General features: G+C 54.2%; 1 protein-coding gene across 1 annotated transcript; it reads left to right on the top strand.

The window, feature by feature from the left end:
* Nucleotides 1-5288: 5288 nt before the first annotated feature.
* Nucleotides 5289-12914, top strand: NR1D1 (nuclear receptor subfamily 1 group D member 1). Its single transcript, XM_004378058.1, has 8 exons — nucleotides 5289-5951; nucleotides 8589-8918; nucleotides 9205-9293; nucleotides 9400-9544; nucleotides 9905-10548; nucleotides 10858-11043; nucleotides 11557-11767; nucleotides 12411-12914. The coding sequence occupies exons 1-8, from the start codon at nucleotides 5921-5923 to the stop codon at nucleotides 12608-12610; spliced, it is 1836 nt and encodes a 611-aa protein (XP_004378115.1). The 5' UTR covers nucleotides 5289-5920; the 3' UTR covers nucleotides 12611-12914.
* Nucleotides 12915-14778: the final 1864 nt, after the last annotated feature.

Below are 14778 nucleotides of genomic sequence, written 5' to 3'. Positions count from 1 at the left end.
CCTCCCCCAAGATACTGCAGTCTTTCCAGCCCAACTAACAGCTGCAGAACAGGGGAGAGGGGTGGGAGGAGGGGACAATGAGCCGCCTCCTTCCTTCTTTCCATGCAGGCTGAGCTGGCTGGGCAGGGGATTGCTTTTTTCCTGGGCAGTCCATTGTATCCTTCTTTCTCTCCCCATCCCAGCCAGTGTTTATATATATAAACTACCCAGAAGCTACACACAGCCCCTAATGTCCACCCAGGCCACTGCTTCTCTAAGGTCCATCCTGCTCATAAGGACTGTCATGAGCCTCTGGCCTCCCCAGGCAGCTACGTGGAGATCTGCAGAGACCCAAGGACTGGAGAGGCACTGGATAGGGAGAGAGTTTGAGTTAGAGGTTGGGGTAAGGAGTAGAGATGCAGGAGGCCCACAGTAACTCCTCCTTCCCCTTCTACACAGGAATTCCCCTTCATCTCAGTCCCATAGAGGCTCAGGGACAGCCAATGGGCAGGTGCAGGGGCCTGGAAGATGACACCACCAGTGGGCTCCAGCAACAGCATGGCAAAGGTTGGACAGAATGGCCTTGGCAGCAAGTTCTGGCTGCCACCACCCCCCAACCCAGGAGGAGGGACCTCATGCCAGCGAGAGGGCAATCTGGGACTTAGTTTTCAAGGACATGGCAAGGACTTCCACATGCCACCTCCAGGGTCCTGTGACGCAGTTGGGGTCTTGTGCTCTGAGAGGGGGGAGCCCTCCTTTGGCTTCCACAAAGCATCTGCTGAAGAAGCATTGGCCCAGGAGGGTGGCTTTAGGGAGGGCTGGTTTTAGAGGTACACATAGCTCGAGCAGGTAAATAGGGAAAGCAGAATGTTGTTTCCTTAGGGCTTTTTACACAACTTATGTCTGTCCTTGGTGTCCTTCCACACGTTCTTTCAACAATCTGTTCTTAATTACATCCCCTGGAAGGAAGCGCCATGGCCATGGTGCCTGCCAAGGCAGGAGGTAGAGTCTTTAAAGGGCTCTTTAAAGGGTTTTGACCTACCCCTCTCCCTTCATTACCAGCTGCAGACCCCAAAGTCAGGGGATTGGGCAGAAGAGAGTTCAGATGCCTGCTTCAGTTACTCACCTCGGGAGTGGTCTATGTGAAGTTGTTCTTTTATTTTTGCACTCTATTATGGCCCTCTTCTACCTTTACAACCAGAAGAAGGGAATGTAGGCGGAAGAGAGGGAAGAGTTCAAGAGAAGAGGAAATGTAGCTGAAGCTATAAGAGAGGTTCTGGGAAGACGAGGTACTGGTACTTGCGGGGGCAGAAGCAGGGGTTCCTTCAGGCTTCTATTCCTGGTGACGTACCTGACTTCCAAGCACCATCACTGGATAAACCAGTAAAAACCAGGATGAGCCTGCTACTCAGACATCCCCCTGGAGTAATCATTCTCTCCAGGAATGACCGTGTTGCTAAGTGGAAAGAGGTTTATCCTCAGGCCCAGGGTTGAGTCCTCAGCACTGGCATTTTCACTATGATGTTGATAGTGGTATTTCCAAGGGATGGCTTGGAGGGAGCTTTAGCCCCTCCAATCATCTCCATTAGCTCCACCATTCTTTGATGTGACATCCTCTTAATATTAAGGAATATAACTTCAAGAGAAGTTGTCTCTCTGGCATTCTGTACAAGTTAATAAACCTAAGTCTCAGTTTCCCCATTTCTAAAATAGGAAAGAGAACGACAGCATATGGTTGCTGTGGATATTAAATGAGATAATGTGTGTAAAGCACTTAGTACAGTGTTTGGCATACAGTTGGTACTTAATATGCATTTGTTTTCTTTCCTTAGAAAAAGGAGCAGTGTGATAAAAACAGAATCTGAAGCAAAATACATCCTGGATCATGCCTCACCCTTTCTTCATCTCTCCCAAAGAACAAGCTAGCTCCAACTTTGTCCCTCCTACGGTATGTTCTTGAAATTCTCCCCAAGATATCAAGGTTTCGGGTGGGGTCAGTAGGGAAAAGCTAGCATAGGAAAAGGATCTAAGAGGGCAGGGAATGAGTCTCTCCCAGGCACATGGCTGGTTCTCTGATTCTGGGGCATCTCCAGGGTTTCTGTTCCAGGTTTGTATCACCTGGACGGGCAGGTTTTTACGGAGGGAGGGAAATGGTTCACCTGGTGAGAAAGGAGGGGCATTGGAAGGCACCTACTAAAGCCTGACCTGGTTTTCAGCAAGGACTCACCCTCAGTCAGTCAATCAAGCAGTGTGCCCAAAATTTAGGCCACCCAGGATTTGCACAGGGTGTTGCCCTGTTACCCAGAACAACCTGCTGGCAAGGGGAATAGATCTTGAATCGAACACACATACACATATATGCTCGTTCACACTGCTTACACTTATACACTCACACATGCAGTCTCACACACATTCACAATCCTACCATCACACACATATATTCTGACCAGAGCTTAGAGCACTCAATCCCTTTCCTTCCTCTACTCTATCACTGTTGTCCTCCCCAATCTTAAAGAAATCCAACGGTGTTAATGACATATTTGAAGAAAAAGAAGAAAAAGACCACATGCACACAAAGGATTCAATTATGCACCTAAGTGGTGAAGTCAATCCCCAGAATCCCAGACTGAGGAATCCTAGTGGAATTGGGTACAACATGGAGCCAGGGCTGTGCCTTGATGGGCCATGTCTGGGATACGCATCCATTCTACACTGATCCAATCTGAGCAATGTTATTAAGAATCCAGTCCTTTCTTCGGCTCAATTTGGCTATGGGAGGAATGGTGTTATGTGTGTGTGTGTGTGTGTGTGTGTGTGTGTTTGTATGTATGTGTGAAGAAGTGAACTGTAATGTCCAGCTGGTGGTGGGTGGGGTGGGGGGAGTTGTGTTGAGTTGCTCCTGTTGTCTTAAGGTCAAGACTGAGGTCAAAAAAAGGCCAAAACTAGATTCTACTCCAGGGTCGTCAAGGGCCAGACAACCCAGCCCTTTCTCCCTCCCTTTGTGGTTCTGGGTCTCACAGTCTCTGCCCTCCCAGCAGCTACTGGAGGAAAGAGGAGCAGAGTGGACAGACTAGAAGCTTCTGGAGCCAAGGGAGGGCCTGCTTCTTCATTCGTCTGTATCCCTCTCACCAGTTGTGGAAGACCCCACAGTTGCTTCTTTGTCAAGGAGAAAAGGAGGAGTCCTATATAAGAAGTGCAGAGGAAGGAGGGAATGGAGGTGACACCCTCCTTTGCCTCCTCCCTTCCAGCCTCAGCCTTCACACTGCACAAAGAATGCAAAACAACCCAGCTTTTTGCCAGGAGTAAAGTTAGACTGAATTTCAGTTCTCGCTGCCTCTGCTCCCTCCTCCCTCTCACTGGCTGTAAAACTCAGGAAGGGAATCTTGACCCCTGGCCTTTCCTCTATGTACCTATAAGGATAAACACCAAACAAGGGGAACAGGGGGTTGGCAGGACCACCACAGCAGGGAACAGAGCTATAGCTCTTGGAAAGGATCCAGGCCAACTAAAGGGAGTGTAAAATGGTGGTGCTGGAGCTGGTGGGGAGCTAGTGGTCATGTCAGGGGCCCTGTTTCTGAGTCCAGCCCTGGCAGACACCTGGACTCTGGCCCTTGCTCTGATATAAAGAGTCAGGAAGGGCATAGAGAGCAGGCAGCTCTGGACAGGCAGCTCACCTCTCAGCTTCCCTCCAGAGCCCAGCGGGAGGAGGGAGAGGGGGTGGAGGCTGAGCTCACAACCAAGTTTTCCTGAAAAGCCTCTTCCCTTGTTTGTCCTAGCCCCTCCCAGTCCCTCGCTCAGCTGCAGCTTCCCAGCTCTGGGCCAAAGGGCTAAAGCAATCCAGGGAAGAACCCACTGCCCTCTCTCCCCTGCTTTTCTTGGGGGCAGGGGAACAAAGCTAAAACCCAGTCCATCCTAGGGAGCCCATCTTCTCCTGGGAGTTGTAGGGTCAGTGGCCAAGCCAGCTGTCCAGCCACCTTGCCTCCAGTCAACCTCGCTGTCCTCTCAGAAGCACCTTCCACTACCCTGCTTCCTCCTTGCTTGGTTGCCTACACCCCTCCTTTTTTCTACCTCTTTGGTGGTGTTTCCCAGGAATCCATCAATACTGCCCCAGGGGCTGCCTATGAGCTAGTGGAAAAGGGCACCCAGTGTGAAGAAAACCCTCCCTAGAAGCACTGGGGCTAACGAGGAATTAGCAGAAAGCAGCAGGTGGCTCAGGCTCACTTGGTTGCTTGAACAAGTGGCTCTCATCTCTCCCCACAACCCAAGCCCTCTAACATTACAGATCTCTATTTGAGATCTGTTTTCACCAATGGGGCAACTGCTGCTCTGAAGGGAGGTATTGACAATTTCTAACCCCTTATTCAGTGTTTCACTTGCTACTCTGCCCATCTCCCTGATGTTCAGGATGGGCAGATGAAACGAAGCAATAGATGTCTGACTTGACCAGGTCACTTATTCTTACCCTCATTTTCCTCATCAATAAAGGGAGGGAGTGTTAAGATGATCTTCATGTTCAGTTCTGAATTATGACTTTGTGTGGAATCCACATCCTACCTTTAAGCACTGTGTGTGTGTGTGGGGGGGGTGTGTGTCACTCTACTCCCAGACCCCTGTCTCACCTAGGGCCCTATTACTTTAGAACCTCAAAGCACTTTCACCATACAGCTCCCCTCCCTTGCCCTTTTTATTTCCCAGACAAAGGGAAATGACTCACCACAAAATCACCTCAAGTGGGTGGGGTGGGGTCATACAAGCAAACAGGGAGTCCCTAGGGGCATCCCCACCCCCATGGCAACTCCTTTCCCTAGGGGTGTTCTTCTTTAGGGGAGTAAAAGGGAAAAAGGGTCACATTTCCTTTCCTTCTCATGACTTGGCCCTGGAGCAAAAGGCAGCTTAAGCTCCTAACTCCGGGGAAATCTCCCTCCCCTGCTTGTTGCCTCTTCCCGAGTCACCAACAACCTTAGACCGAGGTCAGCTCTGCAATCACGTGAAGCCCTCACGTTTGCAAGGTTTGCAGAAAGGGCCTGTTAGCTTTGATCTCCCAGGAAGCAGCCAAGCTTGCCAGTCACTCCCCAGGAATTCACATGCCGCTGCCATACAGGCTTTCCAAAGACGCCACCCTGACTCTTCTATGCACACCACCCTATTTTCAACTCCTCTTCGGTCCCAGCAAGAGCTTTTGCAAGGCAGAAAAAAGGAAAACATACGCAGACTTCCCGCTTTGTCAGCGGACTACAAATCCCGACACCCTCGGCGTTGCACAGGCGCACAAAGCTCAACGTGCCTGCTACTGGAAAAGTGTGTCACTGGGGCACGAGGCGCTCCCTGGGATCACATGGTACCTGCTCCAGTGCCGCGTGCGGCCCGGGAACCCTGGGCTGCTGGCGCCTGCGCAGAGCCCTCTGTCCCAGGGAAAGAGGCTCGGGCAAAAGGCGGCTGAGATTGGCAGAGTGAAATATTGCTGCTGAGGGAGCGTAGCAGGGCACACGTCTCGCCTCTTAGCGCCTAGGTGCCCCTTTTCTCCTTATCACCTACTTACTTCCTGGCTGCAATCTCTCTCCTTCTGGAACTTTTGCACCAACAGCTCCAGATTCGCTACCCTGCAGCGTTGCGGAGCCGTCAGGCCGTGGCACTCCGTGCACTGCAGAGACCCTCCCCTCCCTGCTACCTTCTAGTGAGAACTACTGCAGGCTGATTTCTCCCACACTGTCTTTCTGCTCTTCCCATGCAAAGCAGACCTACGTTGTCTCAGCGTCCTCCCCTTCTGCAGGGCTGCAGTCCGGTCACCCCAAGACGTTGCTGCAGGGTGTTCCGGATCCTGGTCGCAAGCAGCGGGGTCCACTCCCCGCCCTCGCCAGTGCCCAGGGGGCGACAGCGGTAATCGCAACCTCCAGTTTGCATCAAGGTCCAGTTTGAATGACCGCTCTCAGCCGGTAAAGACATGACGACCCTGGACTCCAACAACAACACAGGTACTGAGGTTCCTTTACTGTCATCCTTTTTCTGTCACTATCTCCCACCTTATAACAAGAAGAACTCTGTAGGGGACTGGGACTTGCTCGGTTCGGGGGTTTGCTAGCGTGCTGAGGGGCCATAGGGTGGGATTTCCAGAGCAGGTTGTTCGGGCTGGGAATGCTACTGGAGGCGCCCCCACTTCAGAGTCCCAAAGCTCCTTTGAGCTTGAAGTACCCGATTCCGGAACAGGAGGACATGAAAAGCGGGTACGTGTTGTGAGAAGAACAGTTTAGGGGGACTGGGAGCTTTGGAGCAGTGCCCCGAAACTCTCCCATCTGTCCACTCCCTGCGGCTGTGGCTTGCCTGACCTTTTCGGAAAGAAGACCCGCTCTCTCTCTTTCCCTTCCCTAGTTCCTGCAAGCTCGAGGAAATCTGAGAAGCAGTGGGGCGATCGAGACTCTGGGCAGGAGGGGCTGGGGTAACGGGCCTGATCTCACTGGGGACTCCTCAGTGACAGTAGGGGGCAGCACTTGAGGAACCCGGAGTGTGGTGCGCTGCCCGGGGTAGGGCACCTACAGCTACTGGGCGGCCGGGAGGGCTCACATGGCCGCGGAGCCGGGCCCACGTGAGGCGTTTGTTTTCATTCAGCAGAAGCCGTGGCCGCCATCCGATTGGTCATTGCCGCCCGGCCTCGTTACATAATGAGCTCCGCCCCCCGGTCGCCCCGGCAACGCGTGTTCCTTGTTCTCTTCTCTCCTCCCTTCGGTTGTTCCAGCCTATCTAGTGTTCTGAGCCTAGCCCACCACCCGGGCGCCGGGGAGGGGCGGGACGGGGGCAGGGCTGCTGCTCCCGACTGAAGGAAAGCGGAGGGGGCGGGGCCTCGAGTTCCGGGGTTCTTCGTTGGGCAGACACGTGCGAGAGGCACACGTGGAGCCGGGACGTGAGGCCGGCTGAGGGCCTGGCTCCCGCCCCGCCCCGCCCTGCCGAGATCTGGGTGAAGCTGGGCTGACTCACCCATCGCCCCCGCCTGCCTCCTTTTCCTGTCCGCCTGCCCGCCCCCCTCCCATCACCGAGGGAGAGTAAGATGGGGCCATCCCTGACCTCTCCTGCCCTCATGTTTACACTCCCAGTAGGGGCCTCACACCTAGCCACCCTTCCTCTCAACTCCTTTCGTCTTTATTTTGTTTGAATCTATTTCACTGTCTGAATTGCTTTAGACTCAGCTTCTCCACATTCCAAATTCTTCGTGTTACCCTAGTATCTTTCCTTAGTCCTACAAACGCTGTCTTTCCCCCACCCCTACCAAACAAGCAGCAGTTTGCCTTCTAAGGACCTCCCCAAAGCAACTACATCCCAGAATCATAGCTAAAAAAGGTTTTAGGTCTTTTCAGCTTCCCCCCCCCACCATGAAAAGGAAAACTGAGCCCCAGCGAGGGGAGTTGACTTAGCAAGTTGGTGGTGACAGCTCTAGATTTAGAACTAGACTCTTTTGAGTATGCCCCTTACTTTCAGGTTCTAAATCTCTTGGGATAAAGATTTCACTCCCCTTTTGGGGATGAGTGAACTAGGTCAAGTTCATTTATCACCAAATAAATATCCCATTTCCTCACCCCAGCCTTGAAACTGTAGGAGCATATCTGTTGTGCAACTATTTTATAGGGAGTTGGATTTACCCTGACCAACCTTGAGCTATTTTAGGACCGTCCCTGCCCAGCTTAGTGTGTGTCAGTGGGTGAGCAAGACATGTGCTTCTGTAGACACAGTGGCATGGTGTGTGTCAGCTCACACGTGTCCTAGAATCTTCTCTTCTCTCACCCCACCCACGGCAGGCTGAGCTAGGTGCTTGGCAGAGGTGCAGCGGGCGGGTCACCTTTTTCTCCTGTTAATACCATGGGAACACAGCCACCTGGTTAGCAATATAACAGAGGGCCAAAGTCCCTGAATAGCCAGAGGGCCAAGGTCATTGTTACCAGGCTGGATAATTTGTACTTCACTTCCACCTCTGCAACTTGTATTGCTAAATCCTTCTTGGAGTCAGAGGTATAGTCCACTTTGACCCATTCTCTTGGAGACCAGGGGCATCAGCTGGGCAGCTTCTTTCCCTTTAGTACGCTCGGAGAAGATGTCTTCCAGTTTTGAGATAATGTGACTGGATTTCCATTCCTCTTGTAAAACCTTCACTTTCTTCATTGTTTGCTAGCTGTCCCTCACCTCCCACCATGGCCTCATCCCTGGAGTAGCCTTGGTGTTAAAATTGGCAGCTGTTTTTCAGAGGACTGAGCACTGTGAATGGTGCTTAGCTACTCATCCCACCTGTTCTGCCACTGACAACTAAGTCATGAGCTGCCGTGGATATTCCAGGGCAGAGGAGCACATGTGTGAAATGCCCACATGGGTCGTGCCTCACACCCAAGGCAGAAGCTGAATGTGCACTACAAAGGGTAACGGGTGTTGGTTGGTCATGCCATGTCTAATATGAATTGGGAAGTTGTTTATTGTGGCTCTTTTCGGAACACCAAGATTAGGTATTCCACATGGTTAATTCATGAGTGCCCAGCAGTGTTTTGAGAAGATAGGTGGGGGATGAGCAGGGTGGTACCCCAGGACCAAAGACATAATGGCTGACACCCCCTTCCCTTGTGTTCTCCTACCAGGTGGCGTCATCACCTATATTGGCTCTAGTGGCTCCTCCCCAAGCCGCACCAGCCCTGAGTCTCTCTACAGTGACAGCTCCAATGGCAGCTTCCAGTCCCTGACCCAAGGCTGCCCCACCTACTTCCCACCATCGCCCACTGGCTCCCTCACCCAGGACCCAGCTCGCTCCTTTGGGAATGTTCCATCTAGCCTGAGTGACGACTCCCCTTCTTCCTCATCATCCTCATCCTCCTCCTCCTTCTATAATGGGAGCCCACCAGGGGGTCTACAGGTGGCCATGGAGGACAGCAGCCGAGTGTCCCCCAGCAAGAGCACCAGTAACATCACCAGTGAGTAGATGTCCAGATGATTCAAGGGAAGGGAAGGCGGCCAGGGCTAGATCGGGAGTTGGTTTTCATGTCACGCAGTTAGTCCCAGGGCCTACCCTGGCCTCAAGGACTCCTCTTAAGAGCTGCACCAGGCCCTGTCCAATCCAGTCTAGTCACTTGAGTGCCCCTTGGGTCCTGGTGCTCTTCCTCAGCTTTTCCCTCCCAGGATCTCCAGACCAGAACATCTCCACATTTCTGGCCACTCAGGTAGTACTTTCCAGCTCACCCTCTGCTCCTCTTTCCACAGAGCTGAATGGCATGGTGTTACTGTGTAAGGTGTGTGGGGACGTCGCATCGGGCTTCCACTATGGTGTGCATGCTTGTGAGGGCTGCAAGGTGAGGCCGGCTGGGGGTGAGGGCAGGAGCAGGTGACCCCCCCCGCACCCCGAACACACAGGCCTGGCCTAGACAGTGATGCTCACTAGCCACCCCTGTTCTCCAGGGCTTTTTCCGTCGAAGCATCCAGCAGAACATCCAGTACAAAAAGTGCCTGAAAAATGAGAACTGCTCCATTGTGCGCATCAATCGCAACCGCTGCCAGCAGTGTCGTTTTAAGAAGTGTCTCTCCGTGGGCATGTCTCGAGATGGTGAGGCAGCACTGTTGTCCGGCAAGCATCCCCACCCTCCCCCTTCCACCAACCCAGAGTTTCTGAATTAATTCCTCCTTAAAAAAAAGTCCCGAACAGAGACTTTACACCAAGTCTCATTTGCACGGGGATGCCCATATTTCATTCTCTTGGGTAAACACACACTTCTTTCCCATTGGTCCCTCTGGTCACTCCTACCCTACTCTCTCCCTGGAAAACCCCGTCGATGGGCGTGGCCTCTCTGGCTTTAGTTTTGCCGAGAAACCCCAGGCCTTCAGGGTCTAGCCCTTTCAGGAGGAAGGAAGAGAAACATGTGGGTGTGTTTGGGAACTTCCTGACACTGTTCTCATCCTGTTACAGCTGTGCGTTTTGGGCGCATCCCCAAAAGGGAGAAGCAGCGAATGCTGGCTGAGATGCAGAGTGCCATGAACCTGGCCAACAACCAGTTGAGCAGCCAGTGCCCACTGGATACCTCGCCCACCCAGCATCCCACCCTAGGCTCCATGGGCCCCTCACCACCCCCAGTTCCGGCCCCCTCACCCTTGGTGGGCTTCTCCCAGTTCCCACAACAGCTGACGCCTCCCCGCTCCCCAAGCCCTGAGCCCACAGTGGAGGATGTGATATCCCAGGTGGCCCGGGCCCACAGAGAGATCTTCACCTATGCCCATGACAAGCTGGGCACCACACCTGGCAACTTCAATGCCAACCATGCATCGAGCAGCCCTCCGGCCACAACCCCACATCGCTGGGAAAGTCAGGGCTGCCCGCCTGCCCCCAATGACAACGCCGCTATGGCTGCTCAGCGTCATAACGAAGCCCTGAATAGTCTACGCCAGACCCCCTCTTCCTACCCACCCTCCTGGGCCCCTGGCCCTGCCCACCACAGCTGCCACCAGCCCAACAGTAACGGGCACCGTCTCTGTCCCACCCACGTGTACCCAGCCCCAGAGGGAGAGGCATCTGCTAACAGTCCTCGCCAGGGAAACTCCAAGAACGTCCTGCTGGTGAGGGTGCTGGGGGTGAGGTGGGCAGGGGACCTGGAAGAATGGACTTAGCATAGGGCAGCTGGGTGTGGCTGGAGGCTAAGAGTGGGGATATCCTCTTACCATGGGAGAATGCCCTGCCCTGTAGTCAGGGCTCTGCCTGGGAATCCCTGATTTCCACCTGGCACCAGCCTGCTACTTTACCTGAAAGACCCATCCTCCAGGGCCCCAGTCCCTAGCCCAGGCAGAATCTGGGGCCCAGCCTTGCTGGGCAAGTCCATCTTAGCCAGTCTTGCTGACACTCCCCTCCTCAAACCCGTCTTTCTCCAGGCATGCCCCATGAACATGTACCCACATGGACGCAGTGGGAGAACTGTTCAGGAGATCTGGGAGGATTTCTCCATGAGCTTCACCCCTGCTGTGCGGGAGGTGGTAGAGTTTGCCAAGCATATTCCTGGCTTCTGTGACCTTTCTCAGCACGACCAGGTCACCCTGCTTAAGGCTGGCACCTTTGAGGTGAGTAACCCTTTGTGCTCCCTACTCTTGATCTTGGGAAGGATCCAGCAGAAAGGCTAGATGTCTGGAGTGGGAGGAGCTCTGAAAGGCTTTGAGACCCCAGTATCTTTGTGCTTAGATTCTCTGACTAATGAAGGAAGAGGAAATATCTCTTCCACTCCTACCTCTAGGTAGCTGGTAGTTTTGTTAGTCTAATCACAACCCATTACATTAAAATAACACTCAGGGCGCATTGCTACCCTTGTTCTAGATATGAGCAAGCTTAACTTTGGTGAAGTACCTAAGGTCACAAGTAGTGACAAAATTGAGACTCAGAATCAGATCTATTGGACTCCAAGACCAGTAGAATGTTCCCCATCCTTCCACATGACCCCCCAGTTGCCCATTCAGAAACTGCCCCCACTCTTTACTGATAAATCTAAGGCAGCACCACGAAACACTTTTGAAACCTTTGGGGGTGATTTGGCAAGTACTCTTCCCATCCTACCCAGGCTGACTGTGCCCACCCTTTAGGTGCTGATGGTGCGCTTTGCATCACTGTTCAATGTGAAGGACCAGACAGTGATGTTCCTGAGCCGCACCACCTACAGCCTGCAGGAGCTCGGTGCAATGGGCATGGGAGACCTGCTCAATGCCATGTTTGACTTCAGCGAGAAGCTCAACTCCCTGGCGCTTACCGAGGAGGAGCTGGGCCTCTTCACTGCGGTGGTGCTTGTCTCTGCAGGTAGGTCAAACTCTCACCTGACCCGGGGGAGGAGGCGGACGCAGTTCAATTCAACACACCTTTTATGGAGTACCTACTCTATGCCAGGCCCTGCACCGGGCACTGGGGATACAGACATGATTAAGACACAGTCTAGCTTGGGAGACAGACTCATGCCCAACTAATTATAAAACAGTGAGATAAGTGTCACAGTAGAAGCATGAACCAAGGGCTTCGGGAGCACAGACAACTATTACTGCTTGGGGGAGCTGGGAAAGGAGGTGACACTTGAGTGGGGCTTCAAAGGACAAGTAAGATGTTGCCAGGCAGAGAAAGGGGGAAGGGCATCCCAGGCACAGGGAACTACAGAGCCAAAAAAGCAAGGGAGCCTGGACATGTTGGGCCTGTTCAGGGAAGGAGAGTGGGCTTAGGGGGTGGGAGGTGACCAGCCCTGCTGAGCCATGCTCCCAGCCATCGGGCACCTCCTGCTCTTGGGGCATAGGCCTGGGAGAAGGAGTCGTGCGCCTTCCTTCTCCTTCCCCATGGGCCCGCGGAGGGCCTTCAGGGGGAGGCTGCATTGCCGGCCAGGTCCTCGCAGACCTCCGCTTCCTCGTCAGAGGAGCTCGAGGAGGAGCCTGCCTCACTGCTGTCGTCTTCCCCACAGACCGCTCGGGCATGGAGAATTCCGCTTCTGTGGAGCAGCTCCAGGAGACGCTGCTGCGGGCTCTTCGGGCTCTGGTGCTGAAGAACCGGCCCTTGGAGACTTCCCGCTTCACCAAGCTGCTGCTCAAGCTGCCGGACCTGCGGACCCTGAACAACATGCATTCCGAGAAGCTGCTGTCCTTCCGGGTGGACGCCCAGTGACCCGCCCGGCCGGCCTTCTGCCGCTGCCCCCTTGTACAGAATCGAACTCTGCACTTCTCTCTCCTTTACGAGACGAAAAGGAAAAGCAAACCAGAATCTTATTTATATTGTTATAAAATATTCCAAGATGAGCCTCTGGCCCCCTGAGCCTTCTTGTAAATACCTGCCTCCCTCCCCCACCCCTGAACTTCCTCCTCCGCCCCTATTTAAACCACTCTCTCTCTCTCCCCCACCCTTCTTCTCCAGCCCCCTGACTTGTTCTGTTCCTGTCTCAAATCCAATAGTTCACAGCTGAGCTGGCTTCTGTGGTTGTGTGCTCGTTTGGGGGGTGGGGCGGCACTACTGCCAAGGCTGGGGGGAACCCTCTCCATCTGGTCAGTTTGTGGGGTGGGTACTCTGCCAGCAGATGGGAGGGTCCAGGGAAGCATCACACAAGTCTAAGGGGGAGTGCTCAAGGGGGTTATTTTCATCATATATTTATTACATAAATATATAGTAAAATAGACGAGCAACAATTACCATAAAAATATCTTTCTTTAAAATCCTGACCCAAAACACAACGGGGTGAAAAATCGCACATAACAGACATACTGATTGTCAACATGGGGCAGGAGTAGGAGCCCCCCAAGTCACCCCTACCTGTCCCACCTCTCCCTGGGGAAGGGACCTACCACCTCCTTCCCCCTTCTGGCCACAACTCTCCTCCACCCCAGCACCAGCTTCTCAGACATTCAGTAGCGCCTCTGGGCAGTGTCCTCCTCCCCCCACCCAGGAGTTCCCAGGGCAGGAAGTCCTGTCCCCCTCATGGACGGTGTCTATCTCACACGCCCTGCCCTCCTGCCCTCTCCCAGCCCTGGAGACCCGCCACCAGGGGAAGGGGTAGGGGGCTACTCCTCCCCCACCCTCCCCAAGTCTGAGCAGGGAGGAGGCTGGATGAGGTATGTGTGTTATGAGTGATGGGAGGGGGAATACTGAGATGGAGAGGCAGGTGGTAGGGGTGGGGTAGTGGTCATGGCTCTGACACCCACTTGTCCTGGCCTGGACCTCTCATCCTATACCCAATGGCCCTTTGTCCCGCCAATACTGCACTTGCTGCCCCACCCTGCCTGCCCTAGTGCCCCGGGCCAATACTGGGGAAGGCTTGCTAAGCACCCATGTCAAAGCCATCCCCCTCATTAGCACCAATGGCCCCCAGGAGAGGGCCCTGTCCCCCACTTCCACAGCAGGGATTGGGACAGCTGCCTCTCTAGAGCTCCTGAGTCTCTCTGGCTCCTCCCCCACCACATGCACTTACTCACACGCAGAGATACGCACACATACACCCCCCATCACTGAGTGATGGGGGAGGGTCAGGGGTGGAGTGGGGGATCACAGCTCATATGATGGGGGAGGGAGGGAAGGGAAAGGGGTTCCCAAACACCTATCAGAGACCAAACCTCTTCAAGGTCTTTTTCCCACCGTGTCCATGACTGAGAATGGGATGGAAGGGTGGGGGTGGGGATGATGGGATAAGGGAGACAGCAGACAGGTCAGGAGTTCCACTGAGCCCCCGGGGTGGGAGGAAGGTACATGAGGGCTTGCCTATGGGACTGCAGTAATAAGGGATCAGTACCCCGAGAGAGAGGGGAGAGAGACAAAGACAGCGGCAGTCAGCACACCCAGGCCCAAGAAGGGTGGGGCTGTCACATGCACAGGTGACACCGGATGCTCCTCCAGGCCCTCCACCCTGTGGGAACACCTGAATGGTGGGGGAAGGCAATTGCCCAGACTGGCAGCATAGCTTTGCCTTCCCTTGCATGCGTGAGTGTGTGCGTGTATGTGCGCATGTGGAGGGGGTGTGTGGCAGGCTAAGGGTCAGGGTGGGGTGGCAGGTTCCCCACTGCTTAAGACATTTTTGCCCCAATAGTGCAAAGCGCAGGAAGCCCTGGCACCCTTCCCCCCGCCCCCCTACCCCATTCCCCATGGCTTCCGGGGGCATCTATGTCCACCCATCCATCCCTGCCGACATGCAGCCCTGAGCCCGGGGCCCTCTGGTCTGCTCTGGCCCTCCCTGCCCCCCCCAACCCCTGGAAGGGCCACCTCCTCCCTCCCTCTCTCCCCTGAGGAGTGGGCTACAGCCAAAGGGAGGAGGAGGAGGGCAGCTCACCCAAGTACAGACCAACAGAGCA

This window comes from Trichechus manatus, unplaced genomic scaffold (assembly GCF_000243295.1).
Source record: "Trichechus manatus latirostris isolate Lorelei unplaced genomic scaffold, TriManLat1.0 scaffold00054, whole genome shotgun sequence".
Lineage (NCBI taxonomy): Eukaryota > Metazoa > Chordata > Mammalia > Sirenia > Trichechidae > Trichechus > Trichechus manatus.
The sequence above is the reverse complement of the archived record's forward strand: the minus strand, read 5'-3'. Positions and strand labels throughout refer to the sequence as shown.

Bases quoted from the DNA above. Each gene is read 5' to 3' on its own strand.
- NR1D1 (XM_004378058.1), top strand. From the start codon at position 5,921: ATGACGACCCTGGACTCCAACAACAACACAG. The intron at 9,294-9,399 runs GTGAGGCCGGCT...CCTGTTCTCCAG, and splicing joins ATGCTTGTGAGGGCTGCAAG to GGCTTTTTCCGTCGAAGCAT. The intron at 10,549-10,857 runs GTGAGGGTGCTG...GTCTTTCTCCAG, and splicing joins ACTCCAAGAACGTCCTGCTG to GCATGCCCCATGAACATGTA.